The sequence below is a fragment of the Acipenser ruthenus genome, chromosome 12 (assembly GCF_902713425.1).
Source record: "Acipenser ruthenus chromosome 12, fAciRut3.2 maternal haplotype, whole genome shotgun sequence".
Taxonomy (NCBI): Eukaryota; Metazoa; Chordata; class Actinopteri; order Acipenseriformes; family Acipenseridae; genus Acipenser; species Acipenser ruthenus.
The window spans coordinates 30209677-30231147 of record NC_081200.1 but is presented as its reverse complement, the minus strand read 5'-3'; the positions used below and the strand labels follow the sequence as shown (position 1 = coordinate 30231147).

The following is a 21471-nucleotide window of genomic DNA, read 5'->3' as shown; positions in this document are numbered from 1 at the left end:
TGTTATGACAGAGTACTGTAAGAATGCAAACAATATGAGCTCACGTCGTGTTCTAATGTAGTACTTGACTGGAAATAGATCTTTTGGAGACACATAGAACATAACAGATGAACATGAAATAAAAAATCCACACCCATAGCACTGAATAGACATGTAGTCACTTTCTTGAATCAAAGGCTACGTCTCACTTTTCAGGTCTAATGTATACTTGAGTGTACCATAAAGTATGTGTAAAACACAGGTACAACCACCTAGAGGTCAAATAAAGTACTAGTGCTATAGAGAGAGTTGTTGTCCTCTTTCTTTTAAATTGACGTTCAGATTTCTGCATGCGCTACAGAAGTATAAAGATCAAATGTCCTGTGAGAAGTCACATCTGGGTAATAAATGGATCCTCCTGCATTATGTTGTTACAAAAGCATTTATTTGGACCACTTTGACATTTGACCCATTTTCTGTACAGGAGAAGGAATATTGAATGCTGAATTTCATTTGGGGAATGTTTTTTATTGACGCATGTATAGCAAGAAGCTCAGGCTTATTGCCCCTTGTTGCCCCTTGGGGGAAGCTAGGCAGTTGTTGCTACTTTTGTCACGTCCAGAGCCTTGCAGAAATTGTATCCCATCTGTACGTCTCTGCTCTGTACGGTCTGATTGAATTAGGGATTCACAGAAAATGAAGAACAGTCAATTTGGAACATCTGGGAGGAATCAATAACTGAGCCCCCCCCCCCCCCCCCAATATGTTCTCCTGAATGGAAACCCTGTTTTGATGCTATGTTTATGCCACAGGAAGCATTTAAAAAAATATTTCCCTTCAGCTTGAGTTCAGAGTCAAGACTTCTATTTGATCAGTCTTTTGGGAGATGTTATTTTCCTGGGCTTCTTGAGAGTGTCTTTATATTCTTTCTGTGTATTCACATAAAAATCAATTGAAAGAATACAATGGCATACCAAATTTAATTCAGTTAAATTAAATACAAATACAAAAGTAATTACACAAATAGCTATCAAAAGCTGTATTTGTAGGTTGCTTTATAGAGTTGACAGTAGTGAGAAATACAGGAAGGCTGATTCATATCATACACTGTTGGCCACCAAGCTGTCATTGTAGCTGCTGCTTGGTAAGGGGATGATTTGATAGGGACAGTCTTGTATTTGAACACCAGATCAGGAATCTAATCCACTTATTACTGACCTTGGATGTTGAAAGCAGCAGGTATTCCTGGCATAAGTAAAACATAGTCCACTACATATATTACATGTGTTGATGGCAGGCACGACCCAAAAGTACATGCCTGGTCCCTGGGTGTATCATTTATAAAACACACTTGAGATTGTATCTCTTTAAATGGTAATCATTAGCACAGTGAATCTGGATTGAATTATATTTCATTTTCTTCCATGTCATGCAAATTCAGTTTGATTTGTGGGTTATTATTTCCTGACATGTGAGTGATACTTAATACATTTTGTCTAAATTGCTCTCATTTCCAATATTGCAGGCAAGGGGAGATACTTGGCCTGGGCCTCTGTGCACTGTGCACGGTTGGAGTGATTTAAAGGGTACATAAGGACCTTTTTTATTTTATTGTGTTATGTGTTCCCATGTGTTGCTACAACTGTTTACATAAGGTGCGTGTTGTTTTAATTTTTTTTTTTTACATTTTGACCATTTTTTTAAACTTTTAAATTGCATTCCCTGCCTCAAGATGGCTTCACATGTACCCGCATGGACCTCTCAGAACTACATTTCTCATCATCCTCCTGCTCACCGGTATATCCATCTCAGTTACATATGTGAGCAGGAGGGTGATGGGAAATGTAGTTCTGAGAGGTCCATGCGGGTACATGTGAAGCCATCTTTAGGCAGGGAATGCAATTTAAAAGTTTAAAAAAGTGGTCAAACTGTAAAAAAAAAAAAAAAAAAGATACACATGTAAACAGTTGTAGCAACACATGGGAACATGTAACACAATAAAATAAAAAGATCCTTATGTACCCTTTAAGGGATGGCAAAGATAGAACACAGATCAGAGCCATTACAGACGACGGCTAGGGTCTGAATAACAGCAGCGCCACCATCTGGAGGATATTAGATTAAATCCTCTGCCCCTTTATTATAAACAGAAGAGGTAGAAAAAGTCCCACACTGTTTAATTGTTCACATGTGTAATTAGTTCATTGCAGAAAACCATATGATACTAATTTAACCTGTTGCTCTGTGGGTCAGAGAAGTGACCAGCAGTCAGTTATGATGATTCTTAAAGCTGAGGGCTGTGGACATATTGTCCACTTTTGTTCACCTTTCCTACCAAAGGGCACTTGTTTTCACCTCTAAATCCATATTGGTTTCCATGTCATTTTAAAGAAGGTTTAAGTTGTATGCATGTTTTTCCAATTGGTTGCATTACTGTAGGCTTAATCAAGTAATTAAATTTACTATGAAGGTTACATCACCAGAGAAAAGCGTTCAGTCACTTACTTGTATAGTGTCCTATTTGTACCCGTTGAGCCAGATGTGTATATCATTTACCTAGCATACTGTACATGCTGTCATCTACTGTTATTTAGCCCCTCTAACTCAGTTAATTGTGTTCATGCAGTAGAGTAAGACTGAAGTGAGCTTCACTGCACACAAATCCTCTTTATATCTCCTAGCACTGTGGTGTCTCACCAGTGTTTTAAAGCTGGTTTTGTTCTCTGTGAGAATCGCTAATGATGACCTCCACTTTATTTCTCAAAATTAAACCTTTTGAAAAATGTTTTTCTGTGCTTGCTCATGCATGTTTTATAATACAATAAAAAAATGGGAAAAAAACCCACAAACAAGTTTTTTTTTTATTCCCCTTAGCATCCCTGTACAGAACAGATTGAAACTCTTCACTCTTAATCAAGAGCAGAGTTTGATTCTGTTTCAAATTAGACAGATATGTAATCTGGGCCATGTGTCGAGCGAGCCTGGGAAGGTCGGGACTGCACAAGTCGATTTGCTTATTCGCTCCACATACCAACACTTGCTGTAACGTTTGAGAAAACAAAACTGAATCACACGCTAGGGGAAATTTGTATTATTAATTATAACGTGCTGGGAAGTAGAGGAGGGATATTACCATGGAAAAATGATGTTTGCGTGACCTTTGCATTCAAGTTAGTCAGTGGCTTCAAATTGGTTAAAGGTGTGCTGTTTCTTTGACTGTTTCTTTACCAGAAAGTGTCTTTCAGTGCTCGATGTCTTATCCATTAAAACTACTGATGTGGCAAGAGCCAGGAGACGCTGGCTTCAGACTCATTGACCCATTCTGCTATCCTTGGAAGATGGCACACAGTTGTTGGTAATACTGAGCAATAGTTTCCATTACTGCAAATAATGTTTTTAATATGCACTTTTGCGGTTGATTTTGTCTAGGACATCTCAAAAGGAAGTTTTGTTTATTTCCATTGTTGAAATTCGGACTAACATTAAAACATCATTTAAAAATCTATAATCAAATGATCTGTTATGGTGTTTGTCAATAATTCTTCGTCCTTGTAGTTTATGTACTGGGATAGCTTAAATAGTATCCACAAAAGCTTTCATTTCAGGAATAGATTTTAAGCATCCAGCTCATTCTGGGATGTCTTTAATAAGCCTGTTCTGTACATCCGTAGACTACATTGATATTTGTAATTCCATTGCTCAAGAAATCAATAAAAATCCTTTTTTTAGGGATATAGTTTGGGTTACAAGATTGAAGCTTCAGTTTCCCAGAGTGGTATACAGTCGTGGTTGTAATTTGTAATACCTTTTCACTTTGAGGGGCTAACCACACAGGATTTCAAACACACGCACGCACACCCAGAGTATGGATAAGAAAGGTAGGCAAGCATATTTATAAAATTGTGCAATCTCTTAAACAGGCAAACAAAATTCAGACTCCAATAATTAATATTAGACATAACTCTCTAATATAATGTCCCTTTCTTGCAACATCAATGATGTTCCCTCTGAAAATGCATTTATAGCCTATGAAACATAATTTTTACACAAAGCCCTTGTAAAACTTTAGCATGTAAGCAGTAAAGTTACCCGCAGAGGACATTATGTAGGATAATTACTTGTTGTTTTAGAATGAATTTTCTCCTTAACAAAAAAAAATGTTAAAAACAATCAGCAGTAAATAGAGGTACCATTAGTACTGTTTCAATTATCTTTAATTGGGGCATAATCTGAAGCAGCTGGGTATTTATTTAATTTGAATTGCAAAGGTGGTATTAATAAGTCCCAATCTGATTTTCCCATAGTGAGAGCCTGGCGCCATTAATTGGTTTCAGCATGAGGGAAAATGAAAGCCGAAAACTGGGCTTTGTCTGTCATTACAAGTTTAATATTAAATTGACCTGTTTCAAGATTAATCAAAGTGGCGTTTAATGTTCTAGATCTGAGTTAACTTGGCATCAGGTGCTATGGGGGACAGAGAGGTCAACAATCCAGTGTGAATCCAAATTCTTAAAATCCACAAACCATTTTCTGATTAAAATGTAAGTCGTGCAGTTTTGAGCTTAACAGTGCATATTAAATCTGAACATTCAGTTTTGGCAGCGCTCAGGCAGTTATAACAGTTCAGACGGAAATATGTTTTAAGTTTATTCATAAATGTAAAGTCAAACACATGAAAACCATGCAGTCAAAACTTTATTCCCTAGATTGCCCTCAATATGGGAACATTTCTTCTCAGCCTTTTATTTCACTGTATTTCTTCCAGCTGCCTTGAAATTTTACCATCATGAAAAATACAAAACAAACAAACAAACCAAAAAAAAGCTAATAAGAATAACTCAAGAATCCCACAGCTCTATAGTTGGGTCTCAAAGAGTAAGTAGCCAGATTACAAAAAATATATTGTTATGTCTCCACGTGTTGCTACAACTGTTTAATAATGTACCTGTAATTTTTCTTTTAATTATTAACATCCTGCCAACTTTTTAACTTTAAAGTCTTTCATAGCTCTTTTCAAAATGTCCGCTCTAGTGCACTGCTAGTGCAAGGATTATTGCCCACATTGTCAAACAGGTAACACTTCCTGCAGTGATTTAGAGGACAGATCTCAAACCCCAGTGCACTAGAGCAGCCGTTTTGAAAAGCTTTGATGCTCTGGGAACTGGCAGGCTTGTTTTTTTTTTCTCCTCACATAATTACAAGTTGGTGGATGTGCTATCCCCTGCAGAATGGTCTGTCTAACCCATACGCCAGAGGAGGGCTGTAAACTCACATTAAATTCAGGGAGGACCTACGGTATTGACAGCTGTATGAGATACGCAGGCCCTACGGGACACAGAAGTAGGCGTGACTTGAATTAAGAAGCCCTTTGTTAGAACCCAGCTCACCTGAGAGTACACTGGACTGCAGGGACACAACCTGGGCTGTGGGCCAATTTCAGGGAAATGTTTTAGGAAATGATACATTCCTGCATTAAATTGAGTGAAAGTGGAGTGATATTTATCCTGATCAAAAAAAACAACATTCACATTCTAAGTTTATTGCAGGGACATACAGTATATGGTTTCATGTAACGGTTCTCTCCTGTTAAAAGTGAATTGAGCTGGACCTTCAGCCTCACTAGAATGTACCCTTTTGTCACGTGGGTGGGTCTGCCTGGAACATTTCCAGATGTTGTTATTTTGCATTTATATTGAATTACTGTAGGTGTTTCAGTAAAAGGTTTTATCATGATATAATATGTGTCATTCAGAAGCTTCAAATTCTGACAGTCTTTGTTGATTGCAAGTTTAGGAATTGTTTATTTAAGTGAGGCATGATTCAAATTCAGTCCTAGAACCCCAGTAAACACTTCCTTTACACTGGCCTATCATGATTCACTTTTTTGGTCTGGGAAAGAGCGTCCATGTTGAAATGTTAAAAAAATACACTGTATCAACAGTACAAAGGTCACTCTTGAAATCAGGACTTAAAGGATGTGTTGCAGTAAGAATACCTCTGTTAAGAAAGGGGAACAAGACTAAAAGGCTAAAATATGCACAAGAACACAGAAATTGGACTATGGAACAATGGTCAAAGGTGCTTTGGACTGTTGATGGATGGAGAATGACCTTCTTCCAGTTCTGTTGTCAATTCAACACTTGTCTTCTTTCTATTCCTTAAAGATATTATCTTTCAGTATTGCTCATCCTTGTTAGACAGCTTTTTTTGTCAATTACAGATGATGTTTCTCTGTACTTGTTGATTAGCTTCAGATACCTCGCGATGCGAGCTATTTCACTCAATGTTTTTCCTTCTTTATGCAAGTCAAGGTTGTTATAATAGTAGAAAACACTAGTGGAGGCTTTGAGTAAATCGTTGATGCTCATAGTGCATCAGAGTAGAGAAATGCAGCATGTCTAAGACTTTTGTACAGCAGTGTATATATTTTTGCTGCAACCTGATACCATTGAAGAAAGGCACAGACAATGACAAACTGAGTAGCTAGGAATAAAATGATGTTTGAATCCCATCTCTTTGAGTACTTAGCTTCCATTTATACAGTTTCACCTTTTAGTATGACCTCATTGATATCTCAACAGCAAAGTAATGCTGGATTTCAAGGTCTTTGAGGACCTCTGTTCTGTATAGGACAGTACATACAATAGTAGTGATTAAATGTATCATTTTTGTTTACTTCCTCTTTCTTTCTTTTTTTGATTATACAAGGCATACATATGCCTACATCTACAGACTAAGTGATAAAGTCAGAAACTGATTTCAGAGATTGTGTTTCCTGTGTTTTTAAGAGGGTAACACTCCGCAGACTGCTCCCTTTTGCTGTGAACTGACCCACTGTAATCCCATTAAAGGCACTCTTTTATGGAAACCGATGGATGCAGAAACACACAAGCCATTTTGTTCCCCAGGCAGTACAAACAGTAGGAAATGAGTGCTTGAGGAATCTGTTTGTTCAGTGTTGTAATTCTCTGTCTTTCCCCTCCAGAGATCTGACTTTCATTTAAGTGCATTTTATGCCTCGATTCCAGTGGCAGGTTGAGCATATCCTCACAGTGGCAAGCTAATCTACAGACACTAGGTTCAACTTAATCACAAACTGAGATCACTCTGACCTTCCAGTTGTTTGTTCATTTCCACAGCTAACAAGAAAAGTTACACAATGGGAAGCAGTTTACAACGTATAGGATGGGAACAATCAGCACGTCTCTTAATGTAATAATTCTATGTATTATACTGTTCAGGTAATAACAGACGGCTTGGTGCATGTTACAATGGTATTTTAATGACGTCTTCATTACTCACAGGAGTGATGTTCTGGAAGTCTGAACCCTTGAGATTGTGGGACTGCTTTACAACATAAGTCAGCTGGTATTATTTATGAATAAATGCGTACTTGGTATGGAATTTCCTTTTTTTAAAGAATGTGTTTTGTTAAAACTTTGTTTATCGGAAATAGTTCTAAATGTGGAAACAACATGGTTATAAAGTCATGTGTTCCCTACAAGAGTTAACGAAGCAGCTGTTATTATTTATAACTAACCAGAGCAAAGAAAATACAACAAGAAACATTCTAAATAGAAAGTGTGAGATGGTTTAAGGCTATTTAACTAGCATTTTTTTACTGTTTATTTCTAGTTTGAGATAGTATATTTTAAAGTACACCATGTTTGTGTATGTAAATACAACCATTGGCCACATTGCTACAGCAGCAGGTGACTAGCTTGAGTTGGCAAGTGGGCTTGATTGAGTAGGATGTGAGTTGTCATCTGTCACAAGAGGCTGTGTCACACTTTCCTCAGCAATAGCACATGCATATTAGTGGAGCTAGATATGGCTAGCTGCCTGGAGGAAGGGCTGTCCATCTAGCCACGGATTCCCAGAGGTTCCATTCCCCCTACTAACCTGGTCAGGGGGTTTTGTTTTTCCTCTCCTGAGTGCTAACGGACCACGCTGGCACCAAAGTGAGCGAGCATAGGTGGGCCGAATGGCCTATTAACGTTCTTGAATTTCTTATGTTCTTATATCTGGAAGCGTGAACTACCATGGCTAAAGGACTATTATGTTTGAAATACAATAGCAGTTTTCATAGGGAAAATACAACATTTTGTATCTCACTACCAAGTTTTGTAGTTATAGAGGGGAAAAAACAGCAAATTATACGGTTAATGCAGAGAGAGACAGGATAACAGTTTCATTGTTTCATTGATCCTAAGTGACCATTAAGTGCTGAGGTTCTGCTCTGAATAATCTCTACTTTATTTTATTACAGCTCCCTAATGTGTAGAATGTCCATAAAGACTGTTGAATACTTTTTTATGGCCTGTTTTATTGAGTCTTTTTCTTCTGAAACTGTCGATAAGTGCCCTGAGAGATGGAGACATTTCTATGAACAGCTGTGATCTGTTGTCTATTCCTTTAGTGATCTGAACTATGTGTCACATGTATCCACCGGATGGATGCATGAGTAAGATATATGAATCTTCTGCCACCTCCATCTGATATGCTGACAAACCAGTCTAGTGAGGAGATTGTGCTCCTGAACATTGCCAATCTGAAGATCACTATGGCACAGACAGCCATGTACAACAATCCATTGTCCCTCCACCCTACCTCAGAGGGAACGAGAGACTGGCTACAAAGGTGTCACTTAGTGCTATTTGCGGTGTGGACACCTGTCCACTAGGAACTGGGCCGACTGCCAAAACAAATTTCATAAAGGCTCCCAACAGCTGTCAGATGGAAATAACTTTCTATCACTGCTGACCTTGACTGGAATTAAACTAGCAACCTAGAGGTGAAAGGTGTCTATCCCATTCCTGGCATTAGGACACCAGTATCATAGTATGCAAACTTCAGCTCCTTTTACCGCAAAACGTCTCATTTTGAACCACAGATTTTTTTTTTTCCCCACAACAAGAATCTCCTGGAGCACTCATTGCGCAGATCGTATTTTATTGACTATAGCTGGTTTTCAGTCAATGTCAGGTGTGAATAATTTATCAGCAAGATGATGATGCAATCCCCCATTGCATTGGGTAATGTGCGGCAACATTATTAAACTGAATTCTATTGAATAATTCAGCAGCAGCTCGTAACAATAGGCATTAATGGCTGAGGTTGCTGAGATTTGTGCACTATTAGACTTCATCCAAGAACTTAGCGTGGCTCCTGATGAAGTCATATCGCATCTGACTCCTGTACTACAGTCATTCAGATCTATCAGTAATAATGTTTGTATTGGGGGTGTGTGCTACAGAATGCTTCGCTCACTGATCAAGGCTTTTGGACCTGAACTGACTGGTTTTCCTCAAAAGTTCTACAGTGTACAACTCAATTTGGCCCAAGCATTTCTACTGTTAGTACTCAGAAATACTGCTTGAATGATCTTTTGCAGCATGATTAGGCTGCAGACCTGGGTAATAATGTAATATAATGACATATGAGCATCAAAAGTACAATATGAATAGAAAATAAATAATCTTATCCACCTCTCTCTGAAAATTGAAAACAAAAATCTCAATCTGTACCCACTCGTTGGACCAGGAGTATTATCAATGTGTTTCTAAAGTTTAAAATTTAGTTGAGGCCATCAGTGGAGACGTTCGAAAGCCTCAAAGAAAAAATGAAGCAGTGATGGATAGGATTTCAACATAAATTATGGAGACTGTGTTGTCCAGTGGTTAAAGAAAAGGGGCTTGTAACCAGAATGTCCCTGGTTCAAATCCCGGCTCAGCCATTGACTCATTATGCGACCCTGAGCAAGTCACTTGGTAACAAAGGAAGGTAACAAATTCCATGGATGCACAGCATTCAAGAAAATATTTGAAATATTCTCTGCAGTTTAAGTTGCCATCTACAAAAACACTGAAATTCCAGCCAGCTATTGCAGGATCCCCCTGACCCCCCTGTTGTGAATGTTCCACAGCTATCCCAGTGGCCCTGGGGGAGTATCAAGCTTCAACGCTGATTGAAGAAAAGCTACATTATCACTTTATCATGGTCAGGGTTCGGGGTGTTCCACATCCCACATACGGGGGGTGTTTAATACCAAACTTTTGACCATGATAGTGGGACTCTTACCTTATTATCTCCTTCAAATACATTGCTGGGCGCTACCTCCAGTACAGCTGGCTGCAGGCATAGTGGGATAATATAGCTTGTATTTTTTTTTTTTAAACTTTCATTAAAAACATTCATGTTCTAATATAAGTTTGTGATGTGAGTTACTTATAATGTTTTAAGCAACAGTAATGTGAAACGTATTATTACATGCTGTGTATGATTGTTTGTTTAGTGAGATAAAAAAATTGTTTAGTTTGTTTTCCTTACATGTTGAGGCACAGAGAAAATGCATGTCTGAGATATCAGCATTCAAACAATCTCTGATTTAGTTGAAGTGATTACAATTTCAGACAGGGCACTAAAAGAAACTCATACTGTGGAGTAATCGCCAGGTATATTTTTCAAGACGCTTGGCAGTTTTGTCTTGGTCGTGCCGTTAAGCACTACTATTGAACATGCATGCTGCTACAGCTGAACTGTTTTTAGTTGAAGAGATTATTAATAACTATAAATGATATTTGGAAGTCAAGGAACAAAACAACTACATGCAACCCTTCCCATTATAAAGTTAAATCTATTTAAATTATCCCATGCAGCCTACTTAACAGGCTAATCAACAAATCTATAAATTGTTTGGTGATTGATTCAAACATGATGAAATTACAGGTAATTTCTCACTGCAACATAAACTGAATAATTTATGTGACAGGTTAAACTTGCTGATAAAACCTTAGCCTCAACAGATATTGCAGGTGATTACCTGGTAGTAGATTCCAATTCAGGTCTAAGCGCCTTGCATAATTTTGATATTGCCTGCTGTGTGAGGCAAAACCTTTTAACAAATGTGTCATCTGGAAATCTTTCTACTACTCGTGTGTATAAGAATGAGGTTAATACCTCCTTTTAAAAACATGTCTTCTACTGGTTTTAACAATGCTCCTTTGAGAAGGTGCTAAAAGTGTCCTACATCTTCGTGGATTGCACAGAATATGTAATTAGCACAGGGACTCCTCAGATGAGTTCACAAAGCACTATTAAGAAAACGTGTCAATAGCACTAATTCATGCACACAGACTGACCTTAATTTGCCGAAGAAGGGTACTAACACTAACATTAAGAGAGAATAGGAACTAATGCCCACATACAGTTCTGTTAGAGGAGCTGGATGTGAAGCCTCTTCATGGAATTATACATTAGTTCCCTTCCCAGTGGACCACTATCATCAGTTTTTTCAGTTAGCTTGTGACATCCTCACAACTCTTGCTTTTCTACTAGTAACATCATCTGCGCATGGACCTTAATGTAAATAACTTTATTATTATTATTTATTTCTTAGCAGACGCCCTTATCCAGGGCGACTTACAATTGTTACAAGATATCACATTATTTTTACATACAGTTACCCATTTATACAGTTGGGTTTTTACTGGAGCAATCTAGGTAAAGTACCTTGCTCAAGGGTACAGCAGCATGTCCCCTACCAGGGATTGAACCCACAACCCTCCGGTCAAGAGTCCAGAGCCCTAACCACTACTCTACACTGCTGCCCATGGAAACCATTGTTAGTCAATGGTTTCCATGGTTTCCAGGGTTGTGGAGAATGAAGGTACACAGGTTAGCAGATAGTCCATGGTACTTAATTATTACACTGAGACTATTGTAAATAAAATAATAACCCTTCGGAATGGATTTACACTGCTCACACTGTCTATAAAACACTGGGGTGGCTAAGGACAAGTTGTTTTTTATAATTCGTATATGATTCATTACAACCCGTGCTAACACAAGCTGTTGTTTCTTGGTGCTGCCCTTTGTAGAGTCTGTTGGGATGCTGTGGCTGTTCTGAGTTGTCATATGCCCAAGTCTTTGGAAGTTGTTTTTTTTTTGGTTTTGTTTTTTCAACTGGTACCATTATCCGAATAATTACATTAATTATATGCAATCTTATATTCAGCTATCAAAATAATGTATCTGGCACGGTCCTTACTGTTTAGGAATTCTTTTTTTATTATTTATTTTTGTTCTAATACATGTTGGTGAAGCTGTCACACCTTGAAACATGGGATGAGTCAGATTATGTTTTTGGTAATTAAAAGGAAGAATTTTTCATTCGCTTTTGGAAACTTGTGCAAGCGTTTTTGGCAAGGTGCAGTGGAAAACTTTTCTGCCGAGCCGCTGGCAGGCAGTTTAGGCCGCCCCCAGCGCTGTGCCTTCACGCAATTGGCACCTACACACCCCCATCTGGAAACAATTTTAGAGAGAGAAGGGAAGAACGAGGGAATGAGAGAGAGAGAGAAAGTCGCCTGATGAAAAAAGGCAAGCAGCCCCTCTGGATGTCTCCTCCAATGAACCCCTTTGTATTGTTTGTGAGTAATAGTAATATGTCAGTGTAGCAATCACGCTGCAGACCTCCTAGCCTTCCAAAGTGACCGACAGACACTCACAAACAGCAATGTTAACACGGGGAGTTCAAAACAAAGAACAAACAGCCAGCATTCAGGAGTCAGTGTAGCCCAGGGCCCGTTCCATTTCCTGTTTAGTTTTACGAGACGTTAAGGGGAATTACACACACACTCATTCAATAAACAATAAGCAAACACAGAACTATGTCTACAGTATTTGTACTGAATGATCACGTCATTAATGAATCAAGTGTAACTGCACCTTTTCAATAGGCCCTGAAATTAGAGTTGACTGTGGGATATGATTTTTTTTATTTTAAATATGGAAAACCTCATGTTCAAGGATTCCTTGGGGTGAACTCGCAATAAATTTGGATTCCGTTTGAAGGACGGATCGTTACAGTATTTAGCAATGGAAGCCCGTCTCGATTATTAAACAATGAGTGGAGAGTTGAAAGGCACTTCCAGTTTCTCAAGGCATGATTTAGTAGGAGTGGAAAGAACAATATCAGCATAATCCAGAGATGCAAGCTCAGCTAAGCAGTTTACCCAATGGTTTAATTGAGACACAATTCTTTTGTTTCAACCACAACAAAGGATATTGTTCTGTAGTCTATAAAAACAAAAAGGTTTTTAGAACTCTCTGGTACATCTGCTTCACAAATGTTGTCACCTGCTGTGCAAAACTCCCCTTATTCACATTGCAGAGAGCTGTGCAGTGTTTGAAAAGTGAGCTACATTGCAAAAGAGTTTAATAAATCTGGGGCTGCATCTTTTGTTCAGTATTTGACTGGGCAGGGGTTTGGTGAACAGGTCCAACAGGACAAAGAGACTTCACCTCACTGACCTGCCAATTAATGGACACTGCAGTGTGGAATCAATAAATCTACAGTGTACATAGCTTTACACCCCATTATCAGTTGTTAATATTAAATCAATAATTAAATTTAAGTTTAAAAAAGAAATACGCAGACAACAGGTAAACAATTCAATTCCCTAATGTGCTTGGTAGTTTGGTACTAAGCACACAATCTACACCAATGGCATTAAAACCTGTCAGAGGTTCTTATATACAATAACAGCATTTGTCAGACTCTAGAGGTGGAAGCAAGAACTGTCTTGAATGAGGCAAACGTGTATGAACAATATTTCAGGTAGTGGGGTTACTGTGGTTACGCCAGGACAGGCTGATTTTCCTGGCCTGGCTGTCTGTGCAGTGTTGTGTGGTGACAGCAGCGTCAAACTCAGAGTTTGTCTCCGCTGCTTGACATGCCTGCAAAGGGTTTGGAGTTGTGTGTCAGACATTAGCCAGGCTTTGCTGTTTCTCCTAAATCAAGAGATCTATTCCAGGGCACTGAAACCTGAACCTGCTTTGCATAGCGGCTTGTATTGATAAAGTTACACTGAAGAAATTAGGAAACAGGCAGAATTGAGTGGAAAAAAATGAATTCCAACCACTCTTATTTGTTTAATCAAGGCATGATGCCATTCTGTATTTTTTTTCTCAGACATTTCTCACTGATTGAATCCAGAAGGTAAAAAAAACAACATCCATTCTGAGCCTGCTGAAATTTCATTCATAGATTTCATTGGTTTGTTGCAGGAAGCAGGTTGATTGAGAGTCTTATTTTGTCTCACCTCGTGTTCATATTTTTAAAATCTTTCTGTTGTTTAAAAGAGTAATAGGAATATATTTCTATATAGCTAAGGAATACAATACTGGGTTCAAATACCACTCATCAGATTTCAGTTAACAGTTAAGGCATTATAGTATTCCTTGAATCATTTAAGGCTGTTTGTATTCCTCTCCGCTAGAGGGAAAGCACATACTATAGAGTGTTTCTGCCACACACAACAAGCATGACATCTTATAAACAGGGCTATCGGATTTCAAAACAGCTTTAGATACTGTATGTTCAGATCTCCACGTGCGTAAGTGGTGGTATTGACAGTTGGAGATGGCAGTTACAGTAAATCCAGGAAGTCTGTTTAAAAATAGGCTGAATTACAGAGCTGAATTAATCACTAACTTGACAGAGTTATTAAAGTGCTCGATTTCGTGGAGTCACAGTGCCCCCCTCAGATGGAAATCTGCACATTTTGCTCTGCCCATTGCTAAATGCTGTACTTTTTAAGGATTCTGTTTATACCAGAGCTCTCCCCTTTAAACCAGCCCAGGAGTTGCACTAAGGAAATCTGCAATGTTGGGCAGTCAGCTGTCTTGTGTAAGGCTAGCCCACTCTATTAGGTCTAGGTTTCAACACTATGGGTATTTCGCTGCTGTTATTATTCACCAATCTGATCCTAGGGAATTGGATTGGACCTCATGACAACCAATTGGAAAAACAACCACTTAGACTGCAGTTAAAATATAGTTAGAGTGCACCTAAAATGCAGGTGCTTTGTCTTTAAACAACTACTGAACTCTACTGCTTGTAGCACATACAGTGCCAGCACATTAACAATGTATCCTAGATGCAAGAGAAATTATATATATATTAAAGTATGTGCTGTATTCTGGAAATACATTCTGAAAGGTTTTTATAAATAATATTGTACAAATAGAGTAAAACTTCCTTTACTCAGACTTTACTTATTCACCATTCTCTTAATCCAAAGTTGTATAAAACAGTGCTTTGTGGGGTCCCTGAGTGGCTCATACATTTAAAGCGATGTCGTTGGGAGCACAGGATGAATCACAGCGCCAGTTCGCGTCCAGGCCGTGCAGAGACTGAACTTTGCTGGGGACCCCGTGGGGGGCGTCACATTGGCCTGACGCTCCTGGGGTGGGGGATAGGAAACCAGCAGGGATTGCTTCTCATTGCGCAACAAAGAACCCTACTGGCCAGAGAGAGCACATTCAGAGTGGATAAGAGGCAGGGCTGATCTCTGTTCTCTAGGATCGGTAGCCTGCCCACCTCTGCGATTTTGGCTTTAGGCTTGTGAGATCGGAGGACGCTCACATGCCCTCTGAACGTTTGTGCTGTGTGGGGACTCACTGCAGTGAGGAGAAAAAAATAAAATAAAAACATAATTGGACATTCCAAATTCCAACAGCGTTGATTACATGGCGCTTTATGCATGGTTATTTTTTTTTGCTTTACTATATGTGCATTATAGAGAGGGAGTTATTTTATTTTGTATTTTAGTCAGATGTGTGTTATGTGTCCCGCAGCGCCCCCTACCCCCTCCCCCGTTTATAACACTCTTCGGTTATAACTTCTCATATTGTGTGTCCCTTAGACCCGTGTTGTTATAGCGAGGGAGTACTGTATATATATATATATATATATATATATATATATATATATATATATATATATATATATTGGGAAATACATTATGATATTTTTTCACGTAGCATGGAAATTCTTGTTTAATATACATGCTTTCAGTTCCCTTTACTAATACTGTACTTTTACCATGGTATTCTATTGGGGATTTGCTACTTATATGCCCCACAATAGCACAGCTGTTGCTATTTATACTAGCTGCCACTCACTTAATGACAGTATTAGTTTAGCTTTTACATTTCCTCTTCGCAGAATAAATCAATCTGAAACAGACTTCTTTTACTCTCTTAGTTTTTTACACTCATTGCTACCTCCTTCTACCTAGTATCCTATCAAGAAGTTATAGATTGACCACTATTTCTGGCGACTGTGCAGATTATATTTTTTCATACAGGATATTCTAGACCATGAGAGTGGGCCGAGGTGGGTTGCCATGACATAATCTCACCCCTATTGGATTGTTAGCTAAATTGTCTGAGGGGTACTGTATCCGTCAACAGGCTCTGCATTTATCTTATTAGGAAACAAATGCTTTAATTTATCTATTGCCTGCACTGCCACACTTTCAGCACCCCATATCTCATAAACCATTTGATATAAATACTGTATATTTTCAGGACTATATAAACACATTTGCTAAAACGTGCTTGTGGTCTTATGTGATTCTCTTGGTCACATTCAAGCTCCCATCATTCAACTTACGCTTGGGAGTCATCTGATAATAGTCTTCTTTGAATCTGTTAATCTTTTCATCTCCCGCATGTTCCAGGTATGATTATGGTAGTATTAGTTTAGTTTATTAGTTTTCATTATTTGTTATATATTTTGTGAAGTTGACCACTAGTTGCCACTTGATTTGCAGATTGAAGGCTGTTACTATAAAGAAATCAAGTTTCAAATTCTGTTAAATTCTGTAATAATATATACATTTAAATATTGTAATAATGTCAAGTAGACAAATGTTGCCTGAAAACAATGACAAAGGGCATTTTTTGTGTAAAAGTTTATCTACAGCACTTAGTTTGCCTGGGTCAGCTCAGTCTCAAGCAATAGTCAGCTGTGGTTGTCTACAGTAGATTATCTGTGTCCAGCACAGGTTAGCTATGTCCCCAATGTCTGTCTGAAGGGAACACATTATTTAAGAGTGCTCTCCTGTTACATCTAAACAGTGTGGAGCAGCTGTGAATCCCAGCCCCTTGAGATTAGTGAGAGGAGGAGACTCCCAGTGGAAGTCAAAAAGCAGCCAGCCAGTGGCTTTTAATGCCTCAGCCCGTTTCTCTCTCCTCTCTCTGCCCAGCCTAATGGCAGGATCATCTTACATCCCACTTGTGCCTGTGATCCTGTAGACCGCCTGCCTGTCTGCCAGGGATTCCTCAGATACCTCCCCAAAGTAAAAAAAAGAATCGCAGCCTCTCCTTCACCCCAAAGCAAGACATGGAGATGGCAGGGGCTGAGCTCTGACAGGAGTGCCACACAGCACCATGTGTGTCATTTCTTAGTTTCGTGTGTTGTTTTAGTAGGTTTAGGAAGCTTTGTCTGTTTTTTTTTCCTGTGTTGCTATGTTGCTCAATGAATGGGGCTTCAAGATGCCCCCCCGGTAGGACCCGCCATGTCTAACGGTTACCGTACTATATCACAGCACCTCAATGACCTGAAGAAGGAGAACTTCAGCCTCAAGCTCCGCATCTACTTTCTGGAGGAGCGCATGCAGCAGAAGTATGAGGACAGCAGTGGGGAAGTCTACAAGCGGGTGAGTGAGCAAGGAGGTTGGGTTTGGGTTAGGAGGGGAAGGAAGGGTGCTTAGTTTTAATAAATTGTTTCTTGCACTATATTGCAGTATATGTGGCTCCACTTCATATTTCCACATAATGCCCACCTGCACCAGTGCCATACATGCACTCATTAACCCTACAGTTTAAAAGGAATAAAGATATGTCAGTGCTTGAATTATTATTATTGTTTAGTTTTAAATAGAGAACAACCATACATACTGTTAATTAATCCCTTCTGAAAGTTCACAACGGTATTTTTGCAGTTGCACCGTGCTTTTCCATTGGTTATACTCTGCATTTACCATAGTTTACTCTGGTTTGCCATGTTTAGTAATATGCTTTGCCATACCTCAATGTTCTTTACAGTGCTTTTCTATGCTTTACCATGCTTTTGTTATGCTTTACTAGACTTTGCTGTGCTTTTACTATGGTAAACTCATGATATAGGATAACATCACAATTTGCAAACATACAGAGGTGGCAAAGTATGAATTTATATAAATGTATGTTATTCTCTATTAATTAATATTATTTGCTTCTGGTTGAAAGTTATTTTATGGCTAATAGTTTTTTGGTTTTCTTTATGATTAATGTTTAAACATTATGGATTATTTGGTAGTAATTATGATTTGTTCTGACTGAAAGGCTATACAAATGATTAGAATGGACATATGGCTTCAGAAGGGCTTTTTGCTGTTTTTATAGCTGTGTGGATGAGCTTTCATGAACCCTGCTAAAAATTACAGTAATGACGTAGTGAACCAGCTCAAGTTGGGAACTAAAACACACATTAAATGGGTTCTTACTATGAACCTAGCCAGTTTTTAACCTTCATATTAAGCTGAAAACCAACAACATCTGACCAGGATAAACCAGTGCTGGTCATTGCTGAGATAAAAATTATAACAGGGAAGAAACAATACCAAATTGGTAACCCTTGGGTGGGAAGGATCAGCCATGTTTATTAAGGGCAAGCTACTCTTTGCTGCTCTGTAGAATATACTTCTTTCCTCTTCAGTGGGGCTGGGACTGGAGAAGCTGGGGACTCCACTGATTCCAGTAGATTTCTCTGTTCTTTCCTCCTTAGAGGGACTGGGATTGGAGCAGCTGGGGACCACTGATTTCAGTAGATTTCTCTGTTCTTTCCTCTTTAGAGGGACTGGGATTGGAGCAGCTGGGGACTCCAGTGATTTCAGTAGATTTCTCTGTTCTTTCCTCTTTAGAGGGACTGGGATTGGAGCAGCTGGGGACTCCAGTGATTTCAGTAGATTTCTCTGTTCTTTCCTCTTTAGAGGGGCTGAGAGTTGAGCAGCTGGGGACTCCAGTGATTTCAGTAGATTTCTCTGTTCTTTCCTCTTTAGAGGGGCTGGGATTGGAGCTGCTGGGGACCACTGATTGCAATAGAATTCTCTGCCGGAGCAGAGAAACTGAGCTCTATTTTCTCTCTAATTTAAGGGTCCAGTCCTCAAAAGTGTGATATAGCCAGAGTGAATTCAGATCTGAGGCCAAACCGATGATACAAAAGTTTGCTGACCTACTGCACCTGCCACTATATTTCACTATATTTTATGCAGTTCAGTTTCAGTGTTGTGGGTTAAACCTGAACAACCTGTAATATTTGTATTGCTACAGTAATCTCTTGCCGCTGTTAGTTGACACATGTATTAGGTCAGCCACATTTGCACCTGCACCATTAAACCATGTTTCTTTTTACAAACTAAAACAAGTCAAAGATAGTAGGCATGTTGCAGAATCAGTTATCAGTGTGGTTCTATGTTTGAATTTGCATGTTACTTATCTTTCTTGTAGGGGTGTCACCGCTGAGATGCAAAAAAACAACCACTGGCCACCCCTACCACCACCAACAACAAATAGGGTCTTAGTGCTGAATTATTACAAAAATGATAACTAAAAATGTTTTAGAGAAAAGTTTTACACCAAAAATAATACAACAAGTGCTATTTTATCAGTGTTCCTACCTTAAGTTTATTGGAGAGAGCACAACGGTAGTTACACAGCGAAGCAGCAAATTGATGATCGGCATCCGCTATCGTCTCTAGGTTAAATTGAGTCGGTATACTGCTGTAAGCTGTAGATGAACAAAAGCATGCATCATTATATGCATCATTGTATGATCACTGTGCTTAAGTCACAAGTAAAAAAAAAGTCACATTAAAGCTTTTCACGAGCAACTGGTGAGGCAGTAGATAAAACTGGCTAGGCCACTTGCCAGATGGCAACCCTACTCCTCTGACATCTGTCATTACTAGTTCACGTCCTCTGTGAAAGGTTTGATTATGTTTCACTACTGATGGCAGCAATCAGGACTGTTTTCAAATGTCAAGCTGGCAGATAGATTGTGATGCTTAATACATATCAATAGTTGTGGCATGTGATTGTGAATCACAAGAAGACTGCAGGAAAGTAACCAGATTTTTTTTTTGTTTATAATTTTAACTTGTACCAAAAAAATTAAAGTAAGTATCTTGGTAATTGTCATGTTGTAATCAGGATTTGACCCTGGAGCCTGAGTTTTCTTAGTGCCTCAACCTCCATGCTGTCCTATCATATTACATAATCCATTTACTGTTTCATCTGAATTCATTTTAATCTAAATGGGTTAAGACTATTAATGGTCTGATTTGAAGTATGCTGTTTTACCCATATTTCACAGCAACATGACTGCAAATGTTTCCTGTGCAGTGTTTGTATTTTCTTGTTCCTTGTTGAATTTTTCGCTGTCATCAGGTCACCATGGTACAAGTTATCTTTCGTTTTTGGTCATTATATTAGCATTAGTTTTTTTATGGGTTTTGTTAAAGGAAACATTAACATTATTAATCTTAATGTGACGCATCTGATACAGACTTATCTACACTCTCTCTCTATCTCTCTATCTCTCTCAGTATATATATATATATATATATATATATATATATATATATATATATATATATATATATATATATATATATATACTAGGTGATTAGAAAGTAAGTTTAACTCATGAGATATGGTGCGTTGATGTGGTAAACTTACTTTGTAATCACCCTGTATATTCACATAACCACAAAGATGTCAGTTGTTTGATTAATATAAGATACATAGTTAAGAGTACAACAGAGTACATTTGGGTTGGTTTGAAAAGTAATTATTATTTGTTTATTTAGCAGATGCCTTTATGGGAATCAAGGCTCTGAGAAAAGTTTTACAGTTTATATAGATTGATATCAAATAAAAATCCTGTCTTCAGCTATCCTCAAAAGAATGTCATATCTGTCTTCAGCTATGCCCTTGTGACTGTCGTGTCAATGCAGTGTTACTAAGCAATGTCATTAAACACTGAAGCACAAACAGCTGTATATTTTAGACGCCTTGAGGCACAGTTTCTACATTTATATAGCATGTAGAAGCATGCCACAACTACGAGCATTTTACTATTCAGGTATTGATTTATTTAACCTGTAGAACAAATAAATCCCTCTAAAAATGTCACATCACAGGCTGCTTCAAAAGTCGACGTGTACACATTTTCTTAGAAAACTGGCCTCAATAAATCAACGTTATAACTCAACTGGAAAATAAATATGCCAACATTATCGTTTCAAGGAGGCTTTTTTGTAGCAAAGGAGAATAGTAGTAATAGTAATAGGAGTAATATACAGTAGTAAATTACACATAATACTTTGTCAGAAGCTGCATTATTACATATAATATTAAATATAAAATCGGATTTATTTCCCCATTTTTCATTTTACAGTACGTACTTATACCTGCAGAAGTAACAGTAGTTTTTCCACAATCAGCTGTTTGATAAAACATTCATTTTTTTTTTATTATTATTATAATTAGTACTCTTGGTTATTATTATTTGTAGTATTATTAAGAATGGTTGAGTGAAGTCACTTCATGACTGTACATCCTGTACTCCTTTTTAGCCCCACCTGCCTCTCATTCCTGGGC

The 21471-nt window shown here is 38.3% G+C and overlaps 1 protein-coding gene across 2 annotated transcripts in view; it reads left to right on the top strand.

Annotated features, from left to right (window-relative positions):
• LOC117417223 (myomegalin-like) overlaps positions 1 to 21471 on the top strand; it is an 81685-nt gene that overhangs the window by 13689 nt on the left and 46525 nt on the right. For both annotated transcript variants that reach the window (XM_059034815.1, XM_059034814.1), the window contains exon 4: positions 17376 to 17486. In XM_059034815.1, the coding sequence (XP_058890798.1) occupies positions 17376 to 17486 (111 nt within the window). The remainder of the gene's footprint in view (positions 1 to 17375; positions 17487 to 21471) is intronic.